The sequence below is a fragment of the Protopterus annectens genome, chromosome 2.part2 (genome assembly GCF_019279795.1).
Source record: "Protopterus annectens isolate FY-2018-M chromosome 2.part2, PAN1.0, whole genome shotgun sequence".
NCBI classification, from domain to species: domain Eukaryota; kingdom Metazoa; phylum Chordata; order Ceratodontiformes; family Protopteridae; genus Protopterus; species Protopterus annectens.
Genome location: NC_056730.1, coordinates 472,324,586 through 472,351,284, shown reverse-complemented (window position 1 = coordinate 472,351,284; position 26,699 = coordinate 472,324,586). Strand labels below are relative to the sequence as shown.

The 26,699-nt window shown below is 38.3% G+C and overlaps 1 protein-coding gene across 2 annotated transcripts in view; it reads right to left on the bottom strand.

Moving 5' to 3' along the window:
* ANKDD1B (ankyrin repeat and death domain containing 1B) overlaps positions 1-26,699 on the bottom strand; it is a 1,083,940-nt gene that overhangs the window by 404,595 nt on the left and 652,646 nt on the right. For both annotated transcript variants that reach the window (XM_044063959.1, XM_044063958.1), the window contains exon 8: positions 2,027-2,125. In XM_044063959.1, the coding sequence (XP_043919894.1) occupies positions 2,027-2,125 (99 nt within the window). The remainder of the gene's footprint in view (positions 1-2,026; positions 2,126-26,699) is intronic.

Here is a 26,699-nt window from a genome sequence, read left to right as displayed (position 1 = left end):
TCTCTCAGTTTACTGCATTAAGGAATGCATGCAAATTCCCTGCATTAATGACCATTTCATGTCATAAAACTAATATTGCATAGTACCAACAAAAAACTAAAAAGAAGGTAATAGCTTCTGTAACGACTGGGGAGAGATGGGCAAAGGCTGCCAGCCTAGTCAAATAGAATTTGATATATAATTCTGGCATTTGTAAATAAATGTAAAATACAGGCATGTTTTCTTGAATGTAAAAGAACACTGTGAAATGTGGAACTGCAAAATATGTGACAACATTGCATTCTACTGGCCCAGTGAAGCATGTTGTGACCCTATCATGTTAGAATTTGGCTCCAGTGCATCTGGATGAAGGTTTCATACCCATTGTTTTAAGGCTAAAGTTTATGACCAGAATTTACATATGGATGGTGCTTTAGTGCTGGTTTCTGTTAGAATATACATGTGAAATGTCTTCTGTTGTTGCAAGTTTCTGAGCAGGTGTTAGCTTGCTAAATAATGCAGTTTGCGGCCTGAGAAAACCTAAATGTCGAAATGATGTAATTTGAGAGGACCTCAGCAGAGCTGATGGAGTGTTTAAAAACTTGCTCAACAAGAGACTGGGGGGCATTTTGATCTTGGATATCTAACTCAGCACTCTGCTTATACTCACATGTAAGTTTTAGCACTGTATGTTCTGGGTAAAGGGGCACAGCTGGAGAATCTGTGTCAGCCTTTCCCAGGAGTGTCTGTGAAGTTGTATAAATACTTATCTCAAAGTGTGTGTGTGTGGTGTGTAATCTACTTGGCAGGGACTTGAAGCACTGGTTGGGCAGAGAGTGTACTGGAGGTTTTAGCTTGCCCAGCTAGGCTGAGATCTGGACCCTATAGCTGTGCCAGTGGGGAGTCTTATTGGGGACCTGGGGAGCAAGAAAGCAACCATCCCCAAACTGACTGTGATCTCTGTGTGCACTTAAGGGAAATTGTACTTTACTGTGTGTATTAGTTATCCTTTCCTCTCTTCTAGGAGACGACCTCCCTGGTGTTAGTGGTGAGGATTGAGGCTCCTTGATTGCTGGGCCAGGGCACGGTTGTCACAGCTTTCACACACACACACACACAAATAATATTTTATCTTTCTGGTGTTGTGACCAATGTACAGGAAAGGATTCTGTCTTGCAGTAAATTCATATAAGGCCCTTTAACAATTTGTGATGATGTTGTTACTTACTGGGCTGGCATTTTCTTGTATCTCAGCCTATATCTTTTATTTGCATTCCTTGGTCTAGCTTTATTAGATTCCTAATTAGAAATGATTTCACAATTGTTTATCAATGGTCAGTCACAGTGCAGTATTCCTTTCTTTTCTTCATTAAATACTACATATCAAACTGGGCTGGCATTCCTAAACTTGATAAGAAGCTGCAAGAACAAAGAAGAAGACATTTTGCATGGCAGCATCAGAACAGCTGTCACTTATATTTTGAGTGTTTAGAGAAAGGGGTTCCTAATTGTATACCTTTTAAAGTTTATTTTTTATATTTTCAGGACTTTCAATTTCAGATCTCGCACTTTAATAGGCTGTCTAGAAAGACAAAGTGAACTAGAATCTAGTGAACTAATGTCATATGTTTAAAATGGCTCCCTCTTTAAATATAGTAACTCAAAATGCCAAATGCCGACATGCCAAAAAAAAAGACCAAAATTGCAGGTGAAGAGTAAATATCGAACATTGCTCTTCTTCTTTTAACTTTTTTTTTGCACCCCCTGATATGTGGGGAGTAAACCCCCACACCCCCTGAACTTATGTATACTAACTCCAAGACTGCCATACCTGGGAAAAAAGGGAATATTCCAAGAAATGTCCATCTCGGACTTAATATATATGGGTGCATTTTTTTGGCCATTCAGTCTTACCATTTCAGAACTCACAATAGCAGATACCCACATTTCAAATGGTTTAAAGTGGATACATTCTAATCTGAAATGCATACCTGACTCCTTTATTTGAGAATGCCATTGGCACTTATGCTATTTGTGCAATACATACCTTTGTTAAGATGTTGACATCACTTCCAGCTGCCAGCAACATCTCTGCACATTCTTGGTGTCCTTCTGCCACAGCTATAAAAAATGGAGTTTCTCCAGCCTGAGAAAACAAAACAAATTAATGTGCATAATTTATCATTTCCTATATAATTTCCAATGCACTTCAGTAGAGAAAAAAATGCAAAACTTTACCTAGTGGGCTTAAGACTATATTACACTGCAACATGTTAACAAGCATGTGTGTATAGTTAAATAATAGGAATTTGCAGCATTTACTAACTTCAGCTGGCAAAGTGGAGTGGAAAGATCAAAAATATTCATGTAGCACAATGCTCAGAACCTTTCACTTTGAGCAAGAGGGTTGTCACTCTTTTTGCATAAATATGAAAGCCCAAAAGCCTCACTAACCCAGGTAACCCCGATGGCCACTTAAAGTTGGCCATTTGTTATCACGTTCCCACAATATGCACTGATAGATCCCTAGACTCGAATAACCTCAGTTCTTTTATGGCAGTGCACTGGCTAGTACTCTCATCTTTTGATCACCAAAAAATGCAGTCAGCAATTTGTTCATTTGTGTTTCTTTCAAGTACACCGCAGAATAGTGACGAAAGGTGCTGGGGGGCATTGGTGTTTAGTGACCCATAGCATCTTTGTTCACTAATCTGTATACTTGAAAAATGCATCAAAAGTGTCCAGTGATTCCTCGCTAACCCTAATCATTGGTTCCATATCTAAAGTATCTATCTATGTTATCTCCATTTGTGTTACTGTGAATAGTGCAAAGGCTTAATAGTTAGAGTTTTTGTTTCACAGTTCAAAGGCTCAGTGCTCAGTCCTGCCAGGGCCGGATTTTCCTATAGGCTAACTAGGCTTCAGCCAAAGGCCTCAAGATCAAGAGGGGCCTACATTCAAATTGTTAGCAAAATTAAAATTACACTATTCTAAAAACAGTGAACACTAAAACACTGAACCAAAAATAAGGAGAAATTCTACGCATATGACTAATAAACAAACATAAAAATGTATTGGTTAATCAACGCGTTCAGCTCATTGGGTCTGTTCGTTTGTATATACTAGATTGCACCAAAGTATAGTTCATACGTTCACTGATTGCTATGGAAAATATTGACGTGCCTTATGCTACTAAGCTCTGGTTTGTTGTTGCATAAATAAAGTGCAGATTGGTGTAGATTGGAACAGACAAATGAACAGACCTATTGATATCCCGACGTTCGGTTATATTCGTGTTACTTCGATAATATGAAACACGTGTTAATGTTATTAGAAAAGATTCTTATTTTAGGATTGCGTACACGATCATTTGATTCTCGCCTTTTGAGTTCAGTAGGTTCAATACTTTAGTGAAGTGTTTATAGACTATTGAAAAATTTTTTTGTGACAATATCTTCATCTTATTTATGCACAATAATTAATAACTCAAATATTTTGTTCTAGATTCTAATCTAAGAATGAGTAAAAGATTTTAAAGTGGCGCTTGCAAACGCAAGAAAAAGAAGCTACAAGAGTATGAGGCAAAGAAGCTAACACCGATTACTGCTTACATGCATGTGCCAACTAGTACTACTCAATTGGAAGCAATGCAGCACGTTGTATGTGAGGACACGGCCGTTGCACCAACTCAAAGTGAAAATATGGCACTAATTCAAGAGCAACTTACTGAACACGAATATACAAACGAGCCACAAGAAAATAATACGAATATTAAGAATTTTTTTCAGACACCTAATGAGAAACACCATGTTCAAGATGTTGCAAATTTAGATAGTGATGTCAAATATATGTCTACTGTAACAGATGCTGGCTTGTGGACAAATTTATCGCAAAATGATGTATCATATTGGGTAGAGAAGGGCCCTTCTCAAGTTCAGTATCACTGTGGACCATTTTTAAATTCTAAGCGAGAATATAAGAATCAGTCCAGATTTTGTACAAAAGCAATTTTTTATTCAACAAAAGCCAATGGAGAAAAATATACCCTAGAATGGCTTGTGTACTCTCCCTCAAAAGGCCGCGTTTTTTTTCTTTGTTTGTAAACTCTTTCCAAATATTGCATCTTCTGCAACAGCATTAACTTCTGAAGGGTTTAATGATTGGAAAAACCCTGCTATCATTCAAACTCATGAAAATTCAGAAAATCATAGGAATGCTATGTTAACGTACTTAACAAGAGCAAAAGGGAAAACTTTAACTTCAAAGCTAGAGGAAGAAATAAGAAAAGAGCAGCAATACTGGCATTACGTTATAGAAAGAGTTTTCGCTGTAATTTGCACTCTTGCAGAGTGAGGCTTACCATTTAGAGGAGACAATGAAAAGTTTGGAACTCCAAATAACGGCAATTACTTTGGTCTTCTAGAACTAGTAGCAACATTCGATCCATTTTTAAGAGATCATATCGATCGATATGGAAATACTGGCTCAGGAAAACCTTCATATCTGTCTAAAACTATATGTGAGGAAATTATTCAACTTATGGCAAATAAAGTGAAAAACACAATTGTGGCGGAAGTGAAAAAGGCTGGCTATTTTAGCTTTTCAGTAGATTCCACTCCTGACATATCTCATACTGATCAGTTGACCTTAATTATTAGATATGTGTCACCTGAAGACGGTTTGCCAACTGAGAGATTTTTAACTTTCCTTGAGCTAAAAGATCACTCAGGGGAAAGCATAGCTGATTTAGTATTTAACTATATCACTACTGAACTTGAAATTGATTTCAGAAAATGCCGAGGACAGTCTTATGATAATGCAGCCAATATGGCTGGTAGATACAACGGTATGCAGCAAAAAATTATCGAAAAAAACAAGTTTGCAAGATTTGTTCCATGTGCTGGTCACTCTTTAAATTTAGTAGGTCGTTCAGCTGTTGATTGTTGCCTTGATGCTGTTAATTTTTTTGGTGTTGTGAACGAAGTTTATATCTTTTTCGTCTTCCACAAAAAGATGGGCAGTTCTGAAATCACATTTGAAACCTCATTCTAAAGTGCCTAAATATTTATCAGACACTAGGTGGGAGGCACATGCAAAAGCTACAGAAGCTATTTTAGAAAATTACAATGATATCACCGATGCACTCAATTATTTACATTTAGATAATAATACAAAGGGTGATACTAGATTGAGGGCCAACAATCTTTTAGAGAAGATGGAACAATTTGAATTCGTGTTTATGCTCCATTTCTGGAATCGAATACTGAGACATTTTTCAAAAGTAAATAAAATTCTTCAAAGCCCAAATATTTTACTGAGTAGTTGTGCAGATTGGTACAGGTCACTTTTGGATATTTTACATGGAATTAGGGAAGATTTTGATGCACTTGAGCAACAAGCAAAAAACACGTTGCCAAATACTGAATATAGAACTGCCAGAAGGATAATAAGAAGTAAAAGGCAAGGGAATTACGAAAATTCATCTGACCCTGATGCCTTAGACGAACTCTCTTCAAGAGATAAATTTAGGATTAAATCATTTATTCCTATATTAGATGCACTAGAATCAAATTTAGGAAGAAGAGCTTCTGTTTATGATGATGTAGTGAAAATATTTTCCTTTCTTGCCGATCTTACATTATCAAAGGTAGAACTTCAAAGAGGTGTTGAGCTGTTAATGCAAGAATACCCAGAAGATGTCAGCCAAAATCTTACTGAAGAACTATTTCATTTCCACACATATGTGAGACAAACGCATAAGCCTTCAAAAAATTCCACATTGTCGAATACAGACTTGTATCAAATAATATTCAAAGAAAATATTCAAGTGGCCTTCCCCAATGTGGAATCAATCTTACGGCTGTTTCTCAGTTTAATAGTCACTAATTGTACTGGAGAAAGGTCATTTTCAAGACTTAAAAATATCAAAAATCAATTAAGAAGCACAATGACCCAGACGAGGTTGTCTTCATTGAGTATTTTGTGCATCGAAAATGAGACCTTCAGAAAAATAGATTTTGATGAACTTATAGAAGAATTCTGCGTGAAAAAGTTTAGAAAGAAATTCTTCTAATCTACTATTTCATTTTAAATGTATACTTGGATTGAATCAGTTCTTAAATAAAATAACTAAACATAAAATTTAATATGATATAGAATTTGATATTTTCTTTTTTGTGATCTGGATTTTGTTTGAATAAAGTTCCATTGTTGGTTTAGTTTAAGACTTAAAATTCATAATAATTCATACAAACTTTAAATGCGAATTATTATGAAATAAATTTATCTGAATTGAATTTGGTTTAATCTTCAATGTATTGAATATATTTAATTTAATTTGATAGAAAATATGATAATTTTTATTGCGTATTTTATTTTCGTAGTCAAAGATTTTCATTATTTGAATTTTGTTTCTTTGTAAATGTTGTGTGTTCTGTTTGATTAGTTATTGTTACAAGTACTATATATGGTGCTGAGAATAAATGTCCAAATAAGTGTTCTCGACTTTTTTTTTATTTATTATCCGTGCCACATTTTTTATAAAGGTTAGTACCAATCACAACATGTTTCATTTAACATATTGATATATATCACAGTAATGATATATTTTATTATCTCTCATGTAATTTACAAACTTAAAAATGGGAGGTGAAAGGGCCTCATAAGTGGAATAGCCTAGGGCCTCTTTTCATCTAAATCCGGCCCTGCCTGACCTCCATTTGTTCTTGGTGCACAGTTTGCTTGTTCCTGCCACATTAAATGTTTTCTTCTGAGTATTGTAACTTCTTGTCACCACACCTTTCAAAAAATATGGTTATCTGAGAACTCTAAAATGTCCATATACTCCATATTTCAATGTCCTGTTGTGATCTAGGTCATAACTGAAAAGGATCTATAACAAAGCAGTTCACTTACATAGCTAACACATAAATTTAAGTAAATAAAAATTCTTCTGCTCCATCAAGGTAATCAAATATTCAAGCATCTTGCAATATCACTATAATCTCTCGTCACCATTAGCATAGCAAGAGACCTTACTCCACCATTTAATAGCAAAACACACACTCCATCAGTATTACAAGTACAAGCAACCCCAGCCCCAATTATTGTATCTAGCCTGCAACACTGGTTCTGTGAATTCCCAACATCTACTGGTTCCACTATGTTCACATATTTCTTTCAGTTTCTTTTTCTCCCCCATTGACTGTTGACCATCAACTCCTTCCCCAGTGACATGTCCAATACTTTCATGCCATGTAAAAGAGATGATTAAGGAAAGGCCATCATCCAGGTAGGAATCGGGGTTTTATGATGGTTGGCAGCCTGAGCAGGCAGACGTCCTACAGTGCAGGTCCCCTTTTAGTATGATTGCTTCCAGATATATCCAATGCCTATTACAGATTTGTTTCTTAAATGCATTCTATTATCTATGATATGGTGTGGTAAATGACCTTTCCATTATTCTGATAGTAGTTGCAGGTAGATTCTGTAGAAAGAAACTCTTTAATTGCACATAATGGTTTCTAGAGTTTTGATGTCAGTACACCTACAACAATTTTAAATGGAGGGTATTCCAGAGAGAAATTATTGCCCTATGTACTTCGGAGTTCACAAGGGTTGTCTTGTAAAGGTAGTTTCACTCTTACAGGGAGTAGTGACTGTTCTTTAGAACCCTGTAAATAAGAGTACATTAAAGAAAATTGGACATATGAGGCACTGCATGCCATTTCAATGTTTTTAGCAAATTCCAGTGTTGCATCTGGGGAACTGCTAACAGAGAGAATCTTCAGATTTAATTCCCAGCAGGCTGTATTCTGTGAATATTGTGAGCTAAATGCATAATGAGAAAAGGAAGGCCATATTCCAGTTTGGGTATAGGTTCATATCTTCATAGGTAGGTACTAGGCTACTGGCCCTAGGGCCTATATAAGCCTAGCCAAAAAGGTACCCTGGCTTTCACCTCACAAGAAAATAATTTTCTTGTCTCCCTGTCGAGCAGAGCCACAGTGGTGATCCCTGGGGTGAATTTCCCATTTCCCACCCAATCATCAAGATTTTTCTTGAAGAGTGCTAATAAGGAGCTTTCTTTGCTATAGATAGGTAGTTTGTTCCAGAGTATGGGAAGTCTCTGGGACAGGAATCTATCCCTCCAGCATGTTCTGTTTATTGTAGTGACAAGGTTTAGGTCCCTAGAGCATGTAGCTTGGAAGGATTGGGATTTCTTTAAGTGGAGCATGTCCAACAGCTCTGGGTTTGACATAGCTTTGTATGTTAGGCAGAGATCGCCTCTGAGTAGGCGATATGCAATGGAGTAAAGCTGGAGTTTTTTGAGACCATCTGCGTAGGGCATCTGTTTGAGGCCGGTAATCCTCTTTGTGAGGTATTTCTGCAGCCTTTCCAGTTGTTGTAGATGTCTTGTGAGGTACATACCAAAAGGGGCATTGTACTCTATAATGGGTCTAATGAGTGATGAGTAGAGGGGAACAATGACCTCTTTTTTCCTGGATGAGAAACCTTTTGTGATGAGGTGTGCCACGTAGAAGGATTTCCTCACTACTGTGGCGATGTGATTATCAAAGGAGAGACTACTGTCCACCTGTGTCCCAATGTCTCTTATCACACTTTCGGTGTTAAGTAGACTACCACCTATGTGGTAGCTCATGGGTACAGAGTTATTACCAAAGGGGATGACAATACAGTTTTTGGCATTGAGCTTCAGGCCACGGTTTTGACACCAGGCATCTGTCTCAGTGAGGCCCTTTTGTAGGATGTCCACATCGATAGGAGTTTCGATTATGGCTGCTAGTTTGTAGTCCTCTGTAAACTTCATTAGCCAAAGACCTTCTGTGTTAGCCTGTACTTCAGAAAAGTAGATACCAAACAGAAGACCCAGGATTGAACCCTGTGGTACTCCACTTGTCACTGGTCTGAAGTCGGATTTGGAGTCTTCTACTTTCACAGTGTGGGTTCTGTCAGTGAGCCAGTTGGCAACCCATCTTGTGACATAGGGATTTATACCTAGTTTAGTGAGTTTATCTATAATTCCAGAGTGAGGGATGGTGTCAAAAACCTTGGCGAGATCTAGATAGGCTGTGTGAACCACCTTACCCTCGTCTATGGCTTTGGTGACTGCTTCAAAGAAGTCTATCAGGTTTAGGAGACATGATCTTCCTTTTACAAACTCAAACTGGGTGGGGTCCAGAGTTTGGAGATTACCAATGTCTTTGTTTATAAGTCCCATGATGATACGTTCCATGGCCTTGCAGACTAGGCTCATTAGGCTAATGGGGAGGTAGTTCCCGGGGTCTGTATTGGCTCCCCCTTTGTGGAGTGGGATAACCGTCGCTGTGCGCCATTCAGTGGGCACAAAGCCTGAGGTGAGGCTATGATTGAGCATGGTGTTTAGGTGGGGTGCCAGTTCATTCTGTAGTTCATGTAGAACGCAGCCTGGGATGTGTCAGGTCCCATGGATGCTGTGTTCTTGGCTTTGGAGAGTGTGGTTTTTTACCTGTGCAGCCATGACTACAGGAACTTTGCATTCTTCCGGTACAGAAATGGGCCCTTTAGGGGGTGAGAGGGGGGTAAAGTTAGCACTGAACCTATCTGCCAGGATGTTGGCAATATAATTTGGCTCTGTATATTTAGTGCCATTGTGCTGTAAATCAGAGCAGATCTGAGTGTTGCCATTGAGATTCTTGACATAGCTATGGAATGCTTTGTGGTTGTCTTTAAAATCAGTGGTGATTTTGTTTTCATAACTAGCTTTGGAGGATTTTATGAGGGGTTTCAGCTTCTTACTGAGGCTGACAAGGGAGTTCCTCCAATCATGGGATTTTACTCTTTTATGCAATAGTTTCTTTCTTCTGTTGTAGAGTTTGTTTATGGCAGGGGACCACCAGATTGGCTTCCTTTTTTTGGAGGATAGCATCTTGGTTCTGTTAGGGATAGCATGATCCATGCACTTGTGTAAGTGCTTATAAAGTGCATTTTTGTAGGATTCAGCAGTCGTACCTCTATTGTCCGTCTGCATGGGTGTTGTGAAGTTTGCCACGTCTGTCTTAAGAAACGTGAAGTTGGCTTTGGAGAATTTTTTTGCTGTGGTTTCCCTAATGCGGGGTGGGAGCAGGATGTGGATGTCTAGGGTGATTAGCTTGTGGTCAGATCTGACCAATGAGGAATTGACCTCTGGTGTGGAACAACGGTCGCCCATGTTGGTAATGACCAGGTCTAGGATATAGCTGCCCCTGGTGGGGGTGTGGATAAGTTGGTCCAAGGCGCTGGAATTTATGAATTCCAGAAAACGTTGACCAAAAGAGTTGGTACATGAGTAGTTTTCCCAGTTAATGATGGGGTAGTTGAAATCGCCCCATTATTAGGGTGTTGGGTTGTACCCTAATATTTTCCAGTGTATCAAGAAATGTGGAGTGGGAATCCTGGGGCATGGTGGGGGATCTGTAGCAAGTTACAATTTAGATTGCGGTCTTGCCCAGAGTTAGTTGCACTTGGATGCATTATGCTGAGCAACTAGCCTGGAGGTGTGGATGTCCTTAATGAATATGGACACGCCTCCACCTTTAGTGTTTCAGTCCAGGTTAGGTGGCCAAAAAGTGTGGTATGAATTATAGCCTGGTAATGCAGGGGTGCTCTCTGGAGCCTTGAAGCAGGTCTCTGTCACTGCACAGATGTCAATGTTCTCCATTTTAAGAAGTACCTCAAGTGAATGCATTTTGAGGTTTAGACTTCTAGCATTACCCTCAGATTTTGCTTGCTTGTACCTGTTAAGGTGGTGAATTTGTCATTTGAACCTTGCCTAAAAAAGGCACTATAGGGGTGGCAAGAGCCTTAGCCAGTATCCGGAATCTCAAGGACGACAGGTGCAGGCCATCTCTGGCAAAGCATCGTGGTCTGTCGATCATGTCATCCCAGGCAGACAGATACTGAATCCCCTTAGAATGACACCGGAAGCTTAGCCAATTGTTGAAGTCAATCATTTTGTCCTTGTACTGTGGTATCATTCTGGGTGATGGCAGGATGCTATTCAGGGCTAGGGTCATACCTGCCTTTGCTACAAGATCGGAGAGCTCCTCCATGTCTCTTTTCATGTAATCCAGGGAGGTACATCTCAGGTCATTCACACCAACAAGGACAATGACAGAGTCATATTTGTACTTGTTTTGGAGTGATCTGAGTGCATGCATTATGTGGCGGATCCTGGCACCCGACAGGCAGGTGACAGTAACTTTCTCCTTGTTTAGCCTGGTGAGTGGAACATCAGTGTGCCTGACTATAGAGTCACCTATGACTAGAGTGTTGGGTATGTTGTTAAGCCTTATGGGCTGTGGCTGAGTGGCACACTGAGTTTGTGGGCTATGTGTCATTTGGGTTGTGTTGGAGGGTGGAGGCTGCTTGCATTTCTGCTTTGGGAGTCTCTGTTGCTTGAGTAGATTTTTATTGAGAGCATATGTGAATGAGGGTGTCTGTTTTGTGTTTCTATGTATCTGTTTTGGTGCTGTAGGTTTTGAGGGACTATGTGATGAGTGTGGTGTGGTGCAAGTGTTTACCTTCTCCTCTTGACTGTCTATTCCAGTCTTGGATGAAGAGAGCTTTGCTTCCAGTTTGGCTATATAAGTGCATCTCTCACACGTTGTAGTGCTGTGTGTAGGAGGAGAGGGTTGTCTGTGTACATGAGACAATTGCTGCATTGCCCCAAGATGCCCAGATTCATCAGGTAGACAGGATAAATCACTGGGAGCTGACCCTTAGACATGCCTGGATAGATGCTTATTTATTAAGTACTAAAATCTGTTTTACTCTAGATAAGTGAGGAAAGTTGAGTGCTGTAGAAATTTGTAGCTTATTTAGTGCTTATGACGAGTTCTGAACAAGTGCTGAGCTCAAAGAAACAGATTTGAGTGCTAAAACTAAAAAAAACTGGCTAGTTCTAAGGAAAAATTTGAAGAGCAGAATTTATGGGGCCAGGAACAGTTTAACCCTAGCTAAGCAGCGATGCATAAAGTGTATTTTTTTTAATATAACAGTAGCAAAAGAGCAAAGTGATTTAAACAAATTAACCAATTAACCAATAAAAAGCAAAAAATGGAGCCCCGTTCCAGCAGTCTTCGATCGGACAAGTTCTAACTGCACACTCCTGCCACTAGGGTGCAGGGGAACCTTCTCCAAAAAAAGATGGTCTGGATTAGTGCTCAAGTTATACAACCAAAGCTATATTCAGCAGGTCTGAATTTAGTCTATGCTACAGCAAACAAGGCGTACCAATTTCAGAAAGAAACAGTTCAAATAAGCAGGCACAATAAGCCTTTAACCATAAACTCCCTGCTCAGAAGGGCAGAATCTACCTTCTCCTCCCACAAGAGTGCAGACCACACCTTCTTAATGTAAAATAACTGGCCTGAAGCCCAAGTACTTAAACCAGAACTAATACATTGTTAGAATAACAGACACTAAGCCTTCAATCAGCATCTCCCACCTTAGAAGGATGTAAGCTACCTGTCTTGCCACAACAGTGCAGACCACAAACCTTTTTAATGTAAAACAACTGGTCTGAAGCCCAAGTGCTTCAACCAAAGGCTTAGAATAGCAGTATTAAAATACGCTTGGCAATGACCCTATGAGTAGTGAGTGAGAGGAGGTGACATCGTTTTATCTGAGCAATGGCTTTATTAGTTACAAAATCTGTATGTGTGGTAAAGGAAAGAGTGTGGTCAAGTATAAGCCATCAAGATCTGTTAAGAGAATAGGAGGGATAATGGGTCATTTCTTGGCTGGGTGAAGACCATGATGTTAGTTTTGCTATGATTAATTAGTAGCTTGTTAGTTGTGGACAAGGTGGATAACTGAGTGAAGTTGTTCTGTAATTTGGTCTGCAGGTCAGAGTGGCTTGTACTGGTTTTCAGGAGCAGCATGTCATCTACATCCAGTATTAAGTTAATTTTTGGTAGTTCTTGGGGCAGATAAGTGACAAAGAGGGAAAATAATAGAGAACCTATCACAGAACCTTGTGGTAAACATGTGTTAAGTGCATTATCACTAGATGTTACTATGGACTTGGAAGGTTCTGTCATTCAGAAAATTGTGAAACTAGCAAATAGTATTATCTACAAAGTTGAGTCTTTTGAGTTAAGTCCTTGTCATGTCCACAGAGTTAGCTGACCAGCCCATGCTCTGCTGTATTCATCTGTGCAATCCAAGGAATCTGTTGCATTCTGCTAAACATAAGTACAATTTTATACTGTCTTTTAAACTGTATTTTTGCTATATTGATGATTTTTTAAAACTGTTCTTGCTGTTTGTTGCACTTTTTGTCTGCTGTAGCATAGACTAGATTCAGACCTGCTGAATCTGGTTCTGTCTGTTAAACTGAGCACAAAGCTAGGCTATCTTTTGTTGGAGTGGGCCCCTTGCATCCTTGTGGCAGGAGAGTGCAGGTAGGACTCATCCGATTGAAGGTTGCTGGCACAGCACTCAATTCTGTGCTTTTTTATTGGTTAAATTGTTTAATTCAGTAGCTCACTGTTGCTACATAAGCCTCTCATTTGCACTGGTTTGCATTTGTTTTAACACAGCTCCACAGAGTTAGATGACCAGCCACTGCTCTGCTATACTCATCTGTTTATGCTTAGTGCACCTCCGTGTACACTCGTGCACTACTGCTCAGTGGAGGTAACTATCGGCAGTTATAGATGCAAAAAACAGCAGTAGATAAATTTTCCATTAGCAGCTGCCTGTGATCTGGATGAGAAGTCCTTAAACTGTGCTCATCCCTATCAACTGTACAGATTTTCACAGAATTTCCAGATTTTTGCCTCATATTTTGTGCCCATTATTCATAATATTGTGGTTTTGGGTGGCCACGGTGGTGCAGTGGTTAGCATTGCTGCCTCACAGCAAGAGGTTCTCCAGTTCGATTCTCGGCTGGGGTGCCTTCTGTGCGGAGTCTGCATGTCCTCCCTGTGGTCGTGTGGGTTTCCACTGGGTGCTCTGGTTTCCTCTTACATCCCAAAGACATGCTGTAGGTGGATTGGACACTCTAAATTGGCCCTAGGTGTGAGTGTGTGCATGTGTCTGCTTTCTGTGGAAGGTTGGATGCCGGGCTGGCAACTTGACACCGTAAAACTCCACTGCCAATCATAAGCGGACAGGTGATCCACTGTGGCGACCCCTTACCGGGAAGAGCAGAAAGAAGAAGATTCATAATATTGTGGTTTTCTTGCAAATTAGTGGCAAATCATTAAAGAATGAAGTTAGAAAATAATTACAGACATTTATGTTTCAGACTTCATACCCTTCAGAAAATTCATACTAATGTAAAACCTGTTACTCTATCAGCTTTCTAAGTTTGTAAGAGCAATATTTAAAAAAATTCCCCTATTTTTGGGCCTTCGCCCCATTTTGATTTATGGCTTTGTCCAGATTTCTTGCTGTAAGAGGTTGAGAGGTATGAAATTTGTGCTTAGCTGCCTTGAGAGCACCTCAACTGCGCTTTTACTCCTTAACCAGTCTCAAACCCACCAAATTTACAATAGTCTCATAATATTTAAAGAACCCCCTCTAGTATTAATCCTTTATAGAGCACCCCATGAGTATAAACCCCGTTTAGAGCACCTGGTTATACCACACCCCTCCACTTTCTCTCCCCAATATGAAAACAGGATTTAACCTAGCATTATGGATGGTCAGCTTCCTTCCATTTCTCCTACTAGCCTGATTGATATGGGTATCCTGAGGTAGTGTAGCAATTGCCTTATGTACACTGACAACCCACTACTCCTAAATCACCCAAGTACAATTTGTGAGAGATGCATCTACACTAAGAATCTGGAATCCTTGCTCTCTCGTGCACAGAAGAGTAACACTGAACAGGTTGTCAGCTCACATACTACACCTGCTACACAAACCATGCACTCAACACATAAACTATCATACATGGAGGTACTCACCAGAAACCTACCTAACACCAGAGACCTTCCAAACACAAGCATGCTACACCTAATACAGCACTTATACACAAAAAAACACAAGCACCAGTGTCTCACAAAATAAGCCCACAAGGCAAAGCAAATCTAAACCAATTTTTTAGTCATAGGTGACTCCATTGTGAGACACATAGATGTTCCACTCAGGGTGGCCTAATGGTTAAGGTGTTTGCCTTACAAACACAAGGTGCAGGGTTTGAGTCTCACAAGGGATAATTGTCTAGGCTTAAACTGGCTTGCAAGGGCAGTTAGCTTAGTACTAACCTATGAACCTATAAACCTATGAACCCAGCAAGACAAGGAGAAGGTTACAGTCAGCTGTCTATCAGGTGTCAGGATCCGTCGGATCACACATGCACTCATTTCTCTCAAAAACAAGTACCATTATGAATCTGTCATAGTTCATGTTGGTGTGAATGACTTGAGATGCACCTCACTGGACTATATGAAAAGAGACATGATCGAGCATTATGAATATGTGTCCCAGGCAGGCATGTCCCTAGCCTTGAGCAGCATTCTACCCTACCTAGGATGATTCCACAATATAAACAAAAAATGATTGACTTCAATAATTGGCTTAGTTTCTGGTCTCATTCAAAGGGGATCCAGTTCTTGTCAGCCTGAGATGAGATGTTTGACGGAACATGCTGCTTTGCCAGAGATGGTCTTCACCTGTCACCTCTAGGCTTTCAGTTACTGGCTAAGACACTTGCCTCCCCCATAGTGCCTTTTTTTAGGCAAGGTCTCAAGAACAACATTTCTGACATGAAAATATCACTCACAAATAAATTAAAGGTTATGCTGCTAAACACTAGGAGTTTAAATCAGAAACTGCACTCTCTGGAAAGCACTCCTCTCCCTGGAGGATCACGTCTATGTAGTCACAGAAACTTGATTCAGTGCTTTCCACACTTTCAGACTGCAAAATGAATGTGTGAGATCCAAAGGAGGAGGAGTTCCTACATTCATCAAAGATAAATACACCTCTATTCTGGTTAAACAGGAAAACTCCATGGAGTTACGTCAAGTTTAACTAAATATGGGTATGCCCCCCTTCAAGTCATCATTAGCTATAGTCCCCCTTCAATGAACCAAGATACCCATGCTGCTTATTTGGACCCACTTGAGTCAATCAAATTATAACCAAACACTCTAGTCATGGGCGATTTTAACTATCCCTCCATTGACTGGGAAACATATACAAGTACCAACATGCTCGCACAAAGGTCTCCGAGCTTTGTTAACACTAATGCCCTAGAACAAATAGTATGCAACCCCACAAGGGGCTCAAATATTCTCGACCTGGTCCTCACCAACATGGGTGACTATTGTACCACCACAAGTATAGGACCCTGACTCATTAAATCTGATCACAAATCAGTCACATTTAAAGTAGCTATAACACCTGAATGTTTCTAAGGTGAAATCAGGCTAAAAAGTTTCACCAAAGCTAATTATAACATCCCAAGGAGTGTCATAAATAATTTCCAAGCCCTAGTCCCCGCAGATGGCATTGACAACTATACTAAGCTATACACAAAATTATATGTACAAATACTTACACTCACACTTACTGACACAGTTGTATCTGATAAGATCAAAACAAGATCCTCAAGAAAAAACAAGCCCCCCCAGTGGACATCTAGCATTAATAATTTATACAACAACAAGAAGAAGTTGCTGTCTAAGAGTAAAAAAGAGAGGCCCCAGCACTGAAAGAATTCCCTCCTCTGCTTAAACAAACAGACGAGACAACTTCTAAGGACAACTTTGAAAAAAAATTAGCAACCCTAGCTAAGGATAACCATAAGGCATTCTTCAGCTATATCTATAACCTAAACGGTAAGATGCAGACATGTGCTGAACTAGCTGTGGATGGCATCACACACACACTGATCCTGTGAAAATTGCTAACCTAGTAGTTGACAGGTTTGGTGAAAATTTCACCCCCCCCCCCCGTCCCCTCAAACATTCCACAGAGCATTCCTTCTACATCTCCTCCACCTTGCATCTCCAAAGAGCAAGTCTTTAATGCTCTCTCCAAAATCAAAAGCTCAGCCTCTAGAGGACTGAATGGCATCCCAGATTGTATTTGAAATGGTCTAAGACATGAGTTAGCAATTCTATTAGGTGGTCACTTCAGCCACAGCCTGAATTCTGGCTTTGTTCCTACTGAATGGAAAACAGCAACCTGCATCCCTCTTCATAAAGGGGATACAGCAACAGACACTGGGAACTACAGAACCATAAGCTTAACCAGCCTTATCTGTAAGCCAATGGAACGAATCATCATGGACCTTATAAATAAGGATATAGTTGATCTCCAAACCCTTGATCCAACACAGTTTGGTTTTGTCTGTGGCAGGTCATGCCTGTTAAACCTGGTGGATTTCTTCAGAAACATCACCACAGCCATAGATGAAAACAAATCTGTGCATATACCCTACCTTGATTTAGACAAGGCCTTCAACATAATCCCACATTTAAGCATTATTGATAAACTTTCCCAGTCGAATATCAACCCTTATGTCATCAGGTGGGTTGCTAACTGGCTCACACACAGAGATCACACTCAGTCAAAGTTGGGGACTTTACCTCAGCCAGTAGACCTGTCACCAGTGGGGTTCCACAGGGGTCAGTGCTGGGCCCCCTATTGTTTGGAATATACTTCTCAGAAATTTAGGCCAAAACAGAGTGACTGTGGCTGTCTAAGTTTGCTGACGACTGCAAATTAGGTGCAATCATTGAGTCTCCAAATGATGTCAATATACTTTGAGAGAGAGAGAGACTTACAGAAACCAATGACTGGTGCCAAAGCCATTGACTCAAACTCAGTGCTTAAAAATACATTATCATCCCCTTCAGAAAAAAAAAATGATATATCTGCAGAATATCATATAAATAATAATATCCTAAGTTACAACTCAGTAGTGAGAGACTTGAGAATGCAAGTTGACTGTAGTCTAAACTTTGACCTCCATGTGTCTACTGTGGTAAGGAAGGCATTCTATGCCGCACACCTCATTAGCAAAGGCATTGCCTGAAGAGTAAAAGAGGTCATAACACTTCTGTACTCGACCCTCATCAGGCATCAGGCCAATAATTAAATACAATGCTCCCTTTGTTATGTACCTTACCAGGCACCTGCAGCAACTTGAGAGACCTCAGAGATTTCTAACCAAGAAAAATTAGGGTCTCCAGTACATGTCATACATTGACAGACTGAAGTCACTGTCACTGTACTCAGTAGCATACAGACTACTTACAGGAGACTTGTGCCTGGCCTACGGAGCAATCTTGGATCCAAATCTAATGGAAATGATGCACATCTGCAGGTCAAATGGGACAAGGGTCACACACTTCAGGGACCTTAACCTTGCCTGTGACATAAATAGGACCTGCTGGAGAGACAGACATGTCTCTTAGAGGTTGCCACTCCTTTGGAATAGGCTATCAATTCACATCAAACAAAGCCCCACTATGACCCTGTTTAAGCATAGCCTGGATGAAAAACTGTACATTCCTGCTGGGTATTTCACCTATGACTCTCCTAGATACACACAGTCATTGCTAACTAAGATCTCGAGTTTAGGCAAGATCCTTTATATTGAGTTTCTCTAGTATTATATTGGGTGCACATGGCTAGGCTTATAAAGATCTTTGGGTCAACAGCCCAGTAACCACCTATAAACCTATGAACTTATTATAAAGAGATGTGCAGTAATAAGTCCTTCATTCTGGTTGCAATAAATGGTATCAATGGCCATTACCAGGATGGTGAAGGTACTGAAGATGTTGACAAGCCATGCTGTGCATCATATAACAGGCAATAGCTATTAATATTGTTAAATAGCTTGTTTGTACAAAGGTTTTTCAAATATTTTGGCAACAGGACATAGGTTGGAAACAGGTCTATAATCCTACAGCCTGTTTGGAGAAGTCTCTTTAGGCAGTGGGATTAAAATCACATGCTTGCATGCTTGATTGCTGGTGGAAGAGTGCCTGAGGACAAAGAGAGAAAGAAACAGGTTAAATATATGAGTAAGGGATTTAACAATTTTTTTTCAGCTGCAAGCCTTACGAAAGTAGAATAAAGTTGCCTGGATTTGGATCCTGAATTGTTAAGTCTGAGTAGTAGGGGCCTGGTCTGTTTTACCGAAATATCATAGATGTGAAAGATTGCTGCATAAGAGGATAGACAGTATAAATCAAGAAAGGAAGACTCTCATTCTTTACTGATGGGAGAGTAAATTATTGGAAAGGCTTTCTTCATGTCGGTCATAGTGAAATGCAGAAAGTGGGCATAGACATTAGCAAAGGTGGAATGGTTCAATGTCATTGGTTCATTTTTGGGAGTTGAAAGGTTAATGTCCCTGTTAAGTATTTTATTTCTTTCCATCACAGATTGGGTCTAGACCAGTTTGCTTCCTGTTTCTGTCTAAGGAACAGGGTTTTGCAGTACTGGTAGCAATTCTTGTTTCTTTTCTTATACTCAGAAAAGTTTAGTGTAGCTCTGTATTGTGAGGTTTTCTTTTCCTGATCTTAAAGGCAGAATCTAAACATCATGATCCTGTTGCTTAAGAAATGCAATAAAGCAATTTGAGAATCATTCATATATATATATATATATATATATATATTTTTTTTTATTCTCAAATTGCTTTACTGTATTTCTTATGCAACAGGATCATGATGTTTTTAATATTAACTGTTATGTGTGAATTAATGCGCTTTTATTTTATTCTAATTGCTTCATTGCAATTTTGTATGCTAATTTATCATGATGTCATTTTTTAATGATGTCTTGATCATATATAAGGTGTCTTTCATTTACTGTGCTTTTAATGGTTTGATAAAGCTATTTTAGTGAAAGCGCTTACCTGTTCGTTAATAAATTTCTGCTCATTATAGAAGAAACGCATTTCTTTCGTTTTTTGAGTATTTGGATGTGTACATGGTCTGAAGAGACATGTTATCTATTATTTGAATAACAAGCTTCATGCCGTATTATTTGGTCTGAACAGACTCACACTTTGTTTATGCCTGCTTGACACCCATCCTGAACAACTGTTACTCAACATTTTTATGACTTTTTCCTTCATTCACTTTTTGCTCAGAAATGAGTTTTCTTTCATGGTAATAGTTGTTATCTTGGTTATCTCACTTAGAAATATTCATTTTCTGAACAATATGAACTATGACTCTAATGTGTGTTATTATTGACTGACTGTAATCCTCAGTGATTTACAAAAAAATAAAACATTTTATGATGGATGGCAAAAATTTCAGGCAAAATCAGAGATATTCTGCAAAATCAAGGACAGTTAAAAGGCAAAACAGTACTCTCTGCCTGAGTGCACACGCTCTCTCACACCTAACCACTTGTGCATATATGCCCATACACACACAAACACATACACATACAATTACTTACTACATCCATATGGCAATGTCTTCAGCACTGTGTGGTACCATTTATCTCAGAAAGAATATGCTAGTCTTAGACTGCTTTCCCACTACTGGTTATCTTTGACTGTGACAGGCTCCAGGAATTCTGATTGTTTTCCCTCAAAGTACTCTAAATTTTGAAATTTTTTTAGGCATTACCTAGATGTCATTGTTTGTTTTCATCAGGGACTGAAAAGTATTTATAGATTTTCTTAATGGTACTACACCTTTCTTCAGCTTCACTTACAATATTAATGCAGATTACTTAGACTTTTTGGATGTTAAGTTAATAAAAATTAATGTTACATTTTCTTCCACAATTTTTCACAAACCCGCTTACTCCAATACATTTTTATTCTTTAACAGCTGCCACCCCTTACAACAAAAAAAGAGTATAGTTAAAGGCCAATTTGTTAGGATTATGTGAATGATTTCACATCAAATATATTGCTTCAAGAGATTTCTGACTTGAAACAAATGTTTATGGACAGAGCTTACTCCCAAGTCATTCATAGAAAAGATCTGGGATGAAGTGTTTGGCAAATACAAGCAAGACATCTGCAGGCCCATTCTAGGAGACAGCAACAACAGTAATACAATGGCAGTAACATGTAATACTAACAGACATTGTTTGAATTTCATTACCACCTTTTTTGTTAATAGTGGTGTTGCTATATGTATTATAAGGAAGAACTAGAAAATATTTAAAATACACAACAGCTTGAGTAAATGATTTCCCCCTACAGTAAGAGTTAGCTTCAGGAGAGGTGCAAATATTAAGAACTTGTTGGAGGGAATATTTCCACAATAAAGGAAAAGAAGGGGACATTCTGATGTAATGGCTGCAACATCTGCAGCTACATTTCACAGGATGACAGCTTGAAATTAGGATGAGTTGCTATTAAACTTAATGGCTATAACTCCTGTAGGTCAAAGGGAGTGGTATAATTAGCTTTATGCCACCCTTGTTAGGCCTTTTATATAGGAAAAACAGAGAAGGATATTACATGAATGCATACTTGAACACATACATGATATGAAAAGAAAATATGTTAAGAATGCTTTGTATAAGCATTCTATTCACTGCAGAGGTTTGAAAAAGTTTAGTTTTATTATTTTGGAAAGAAAACACCAATCAAAGAAGGGACCTCTGGGAGGAGATAGAAGTTAAGGAACTTTTATGGCAACTGAAACTAAATGCCTGTCGCCCTCCAGTTATCAATAAGAATATGTCTCTTTTGTGTTACTTGAAAATGAAAGTTGACAGATTGTGATTTTTGAACACAGTTTCAGATAAAATTTCTTCATATTTGCATCCTAATTTAACAGTTTAATGATTTTTATGTGAATATTTTATTTAGTTATTTAATATTCCCTGGTTTTAATGCATTTATTCATTATTTTTATTGAATGTATTTTGCACAATATATTTTTCGTATCCATGTACCTTTAATTTTATATGTGGTTTGTTCAGTAGTCACAGGATCAAGCAGGTCATGTTAGGTAACCACTTGCCAACAGAATGGTTAACATTTGTTTCTGACGAAGTCTGTACTTTTTGTGAAAGGTGAAAGCACTTAACCATTAAAAAAACTTCATTTTTTCTGCTGTGGTTGCTTTCTCAAGGGTGTGCTAATAACATTTATTTACGAAGTGTATACTGAACACAGATACAGACCTTAAATCTTGTCCCACTATTACCAAATATTGTGATGTATGGATAGGGTTTTCATCCCATTGTTGCTGCAAAGCAATATGAGGTGTAGGAATTACAAAGTTTAAATCTGTACCAGTGGCATCATTGACACTTTTCATGTTGGCAAGATGTAACTGGCCATAAAAGCTTAATTAAATGTATACCTCCTTGAAGTATGACTAATAGCCATCACACTCAAATAAGCTTTATGCTACCAAATACAGAACAGGGTTATAATCATTGACTCCCCATGATGTTATCCATGTCAGTCTAATCCTGAGATCTTGTAGTAAAAACTTATCAACAGTGATTAAATCTTAACCAAACTATTTTCTCATATACACATTCACAATGTTTCCCATTACATGCTGCTGATACCTTTGCTGTGACAGCACCCTTTTCCTTTATTCATGGTTACTAATCTGATACCAAGAACTCAGTTACTGGACATTTTCCTAAGTCACTGAACATTCTTGTAACTTATAATAACTGATAGCCAACCAGTCTCCCTCTCAAGGTATAAATAACAACAGTCATACCAGATGTGTGAGGAAAACCCTTCCTTAATAAAATATTAGTCACAAGCTTTTATGAACAATCAAATAAAAACTCTTTACTTTTACAATTTTACTTTACTTTTAAAAAGAACTTAAAATGTAAATAATGTTAAACAGACTATAAAGGGCAATATTGCAATTGCACAGGGAAAATAAAGGCAATAGTTCATAGTGATATTCTGATGACAGAAAAATAAATTCTAACTGTATATGTTGTTATCAGATGACTGAAACAATAGAACTAAAACAAAGTTCAACAAGTGTGTGACCCAGAAACTCTTGTTTTAACTTTCTCTAAAGTCCAAATACCTGTCCTACAAAAACAGAAAGAAAAGGGCAACAGCTCAATGGAGGTTAAATAGATTTCTAGCATATGTTTTAAAACTAGCTGTTAGAATGCACAAATAGTCCTAATGAAGTAATGCAACTTATCAAGGAAACAGTAAGTGTGGAAATAATTAACAGTTTCATTAAGCAAGTTCATTGTATTAAATGAAAAAAAATGTATAAATTCTACATATCTATTTAAATGTACAACTATTTACATTATACATTTTAAACCCAAGAAAACATGTATCATCTGAAATTTCTCCCCCTTCTCCACTAAAAGTAATTTTTCCTGAGAAACCCATATGAATAGTAGCTCAGGGAGGCAGTGTATTTCCATAATTAAATCACTAAACCCCCTTATTTTATAGAGCTTACAAAGCAGAATGAGTCCATGGACCATAATCTCCTCATCAATATCAACCTCATAGGTTACTTTCTGTATCCATGAGAGGAAAATATGTCAGACCCAGGATGAATTTACATGTGTCCATCCAGTCATCAAGATTTGGGTTAAATGAAGTGAGGATATCATTCATTTTTTATGGGATAAAGGAGTATTCTAGTGATGTGGAAGCACTGAGTAATAGATCTGTTCTACCAATATGCTTTATTTATTTATTTACAGAGCTATAGTATTTAGTTCAAGCATTTGTAGAGCCATTTACTTTGTGGAAGTGTAGGAGATCAAGGAGGGTTGAGGAATACTAGACAATAATCATAGCACAGGAATCTATAAGAGACAGAGTATGGGGGTACAGCTTCAAGAATGTCTTTGTAGCTGAAGGTCTTTAATCTGATAGTTTTAATAACTTTTGGGGTCTTTCATGCAGCATAATGAATTTAGACAGATATATGCTAAAAGGGGCAGTATATTCTTGAAATATTTTGCACATCTTTGATAACACAATAAAACCCTTTTGCCATCTCTAAATGGTATCTTTTTTACCTATAACTCTGCTCCATTAATTGTTTGTTGGGTTGGTCTGTCAACATAGTGTTCTACCAGTGGGCTACACCATAGTTTAGTAGTGGAAATGTCTTCAAATGCTTGTAATATTGCTCAGATGTTCTGAAACTGTGTGGGGAATAGGTGTTGTGACAGCATTACCTCATTCACTGAAGTATTAGCCTGAGTTTTACTAAAAAGGATGATGGGTGATCATAATTTTCCATGTGGGATAAGTGTGTGTGTGTGTGCATGCAGGGGGTTAATATATTTAATGAAGAATACTATTAAGTAGATGGTAATTATGCTAGAAACAAAAATATTTAAAGGCTTTTAAGTTCACCAATAAATTAAAAAAAAAACATTTTTACAATCTTGGAATTGATCTGGAAACTGTTATTACAAATAAATATGTATATTTTGTCATTTCCATTTTCCTTCATTATTTAATGCATCATAGTGTGTGTGTTATTATTATATTTATAACATCATCACATGCTGCAAGCTTGTTGATTTTCCTACAGTTAAAGTTATGCATTTTAAAATGTATGTAATATTTGTTGTTTCTTTTTTTCAAAAGGTGTATTTACAACATTAAAATTTTAAGTTTCTGTATAAATATATTTAGACATTTTACAAAAAGCATAAAAAGTAACTCATATCTCAGCATGTGTAATAGGGTAAACCTGGAATCCATAGATCTGGTACGTCAGCAATGATGACCGAATGTGCCATCGCCAGACCATGTAATATAAAGAAAACTGAACATCTGAATAGCTCTCAACTACTATGAAGTAAATGTTATTATCTTCTTAACTGGAGGTAGGCTACATTTTAAGTAAATAAGCTGGAAAATTCATTTTAGCTAAAAAAAACATTAAAATCTATGCAATGTACCTATTTATTTATTTATTTGACTGTTTGTTTCTGTTTATTCACTAAATTTACCCTTCTGGATGGTGCCCATTTTCAGAGGGGACTCAAGAAACTATCCCCCACCCAAAAATATACATTGAAAACAGTTTGCAATGGCATTAGGTACATATGAAAAATTAAACAAAAATTGAATAAGAAATACACATTTTTACCATATGCGATTGTATTTTCTCAGAGATGAACATCGGCTACCACTAGGCCATCTGCTCATCCACTGGGTCTACCAGGCACTCTTTGGTCTGACCCATTTTCCAATGTAATAATTGTTTTTCTGAGACACTATATGATGCATGGAAAGACTTGTGTCTTTCGGCTTTTCCCGGTTAGGGGTCGCCACAGTGGAACTCTGGTCCGCTAATGATTGGCAGTAGATTTTTACGTGCTGGCTTGCCGGGCCTAACGTACAACCTTCAACGAAGGAACGCCCATTCACGCATGTCGCCACACAGAAGACGCTCTAACTGAGAATCGAACAGGCAATGTCTAACTGTGAGGCGACAATGCTACCGCAGCACCACCACCGCAGTATGCATGGAAAGACTACCAAATTATATTAAAACAAGCACTAGTTTAGATATTTTTGAGAACAACTTGCACACATTATGGGAATGACTGTTTTGGTGTATTGGCAGGCCAGAAGGGCATTATTGACCATGCCTGAAATATTTGTATGTATGTATGTATGAATGTATGCAACTATGTATGCTCAGGCCCAGTGAGGAGATTAGGGCTACTGAAGTAGCATGGTATTGTTGCTGAGGAATGTTTCCTGTTTATGCCCTAACTTTTCTACCCGCATATATCCATTAATGTCTGCAAACAGACATGTGATGGGGACATGATGGCATATCATACTGTCTCTATGGCAACTTAGCCAATACCCCCCACTGATTTCTATTAGGACAACACCCATGCTGCATGTCCTCAGCCTCCACCAGTGATCAACAACAAGGTGCACCCAAATGTTCACCTCCCCCACAAGATGGGCACACCCATCCTTCTCTGCCAGGACCCCAGGCACCTGAGTCATTAATTGAACTCATGTCATTTATCCCTCTATGCCACACCACAACTCAGGATGATATTTTATATATATATATATATATATATATATATATATATATATATGTGTGTGTGTGTTATATATATATATATATATATATATACACACACACACACACACACACACACACACACACACACACATATATATATATATATATATTGGGGGTTGGGGGGGTTGGCATAATGGTTAAGTTGTTTACCTCACAGACACATGGTGGTGGATTTAATTCTCACTTTTACCTGTTTCATGGAGCTCAGCAACACTTTTCAAGTGTTCCAAATGCATCCAGAGCCACCCAGGCTAAGATAATAATATTTTCTTGATTTACTGCACTTGCTTTCTACAGTGATCACTACTGCTTTGGAGCATTTTTAAAGCATTTATTTAATTTTTGGGCACACATTATCACTTCTCTGTTTGTTGGCTTTTCTAGTTGTGTTTTCTTCCAAGTCACATTGCAGAAGAAAGAATTAGCCAGAACTAAGTTGTTTGGTAGTTGTTTATTGTTAGTCTGCACTTGAGAGCTACTTTTGCTGTACTTTTACATTCAGAAATTCCAGAATTATCCATCTTATGGCTGAAGGTGTTTACCTGGTCTTTCTGAGTTGGGAAGCACTCCAGGGAGCACAACATATGGTAATTTATTGGCTAAAGGGTATAGCACTCAGTTTTCAAGCTTTCTTCTCTGCTATAAATCAGACAAGTTTGCGCGGGTGCTAACCACCTCACAGCAGTGGTTAGCAGTACC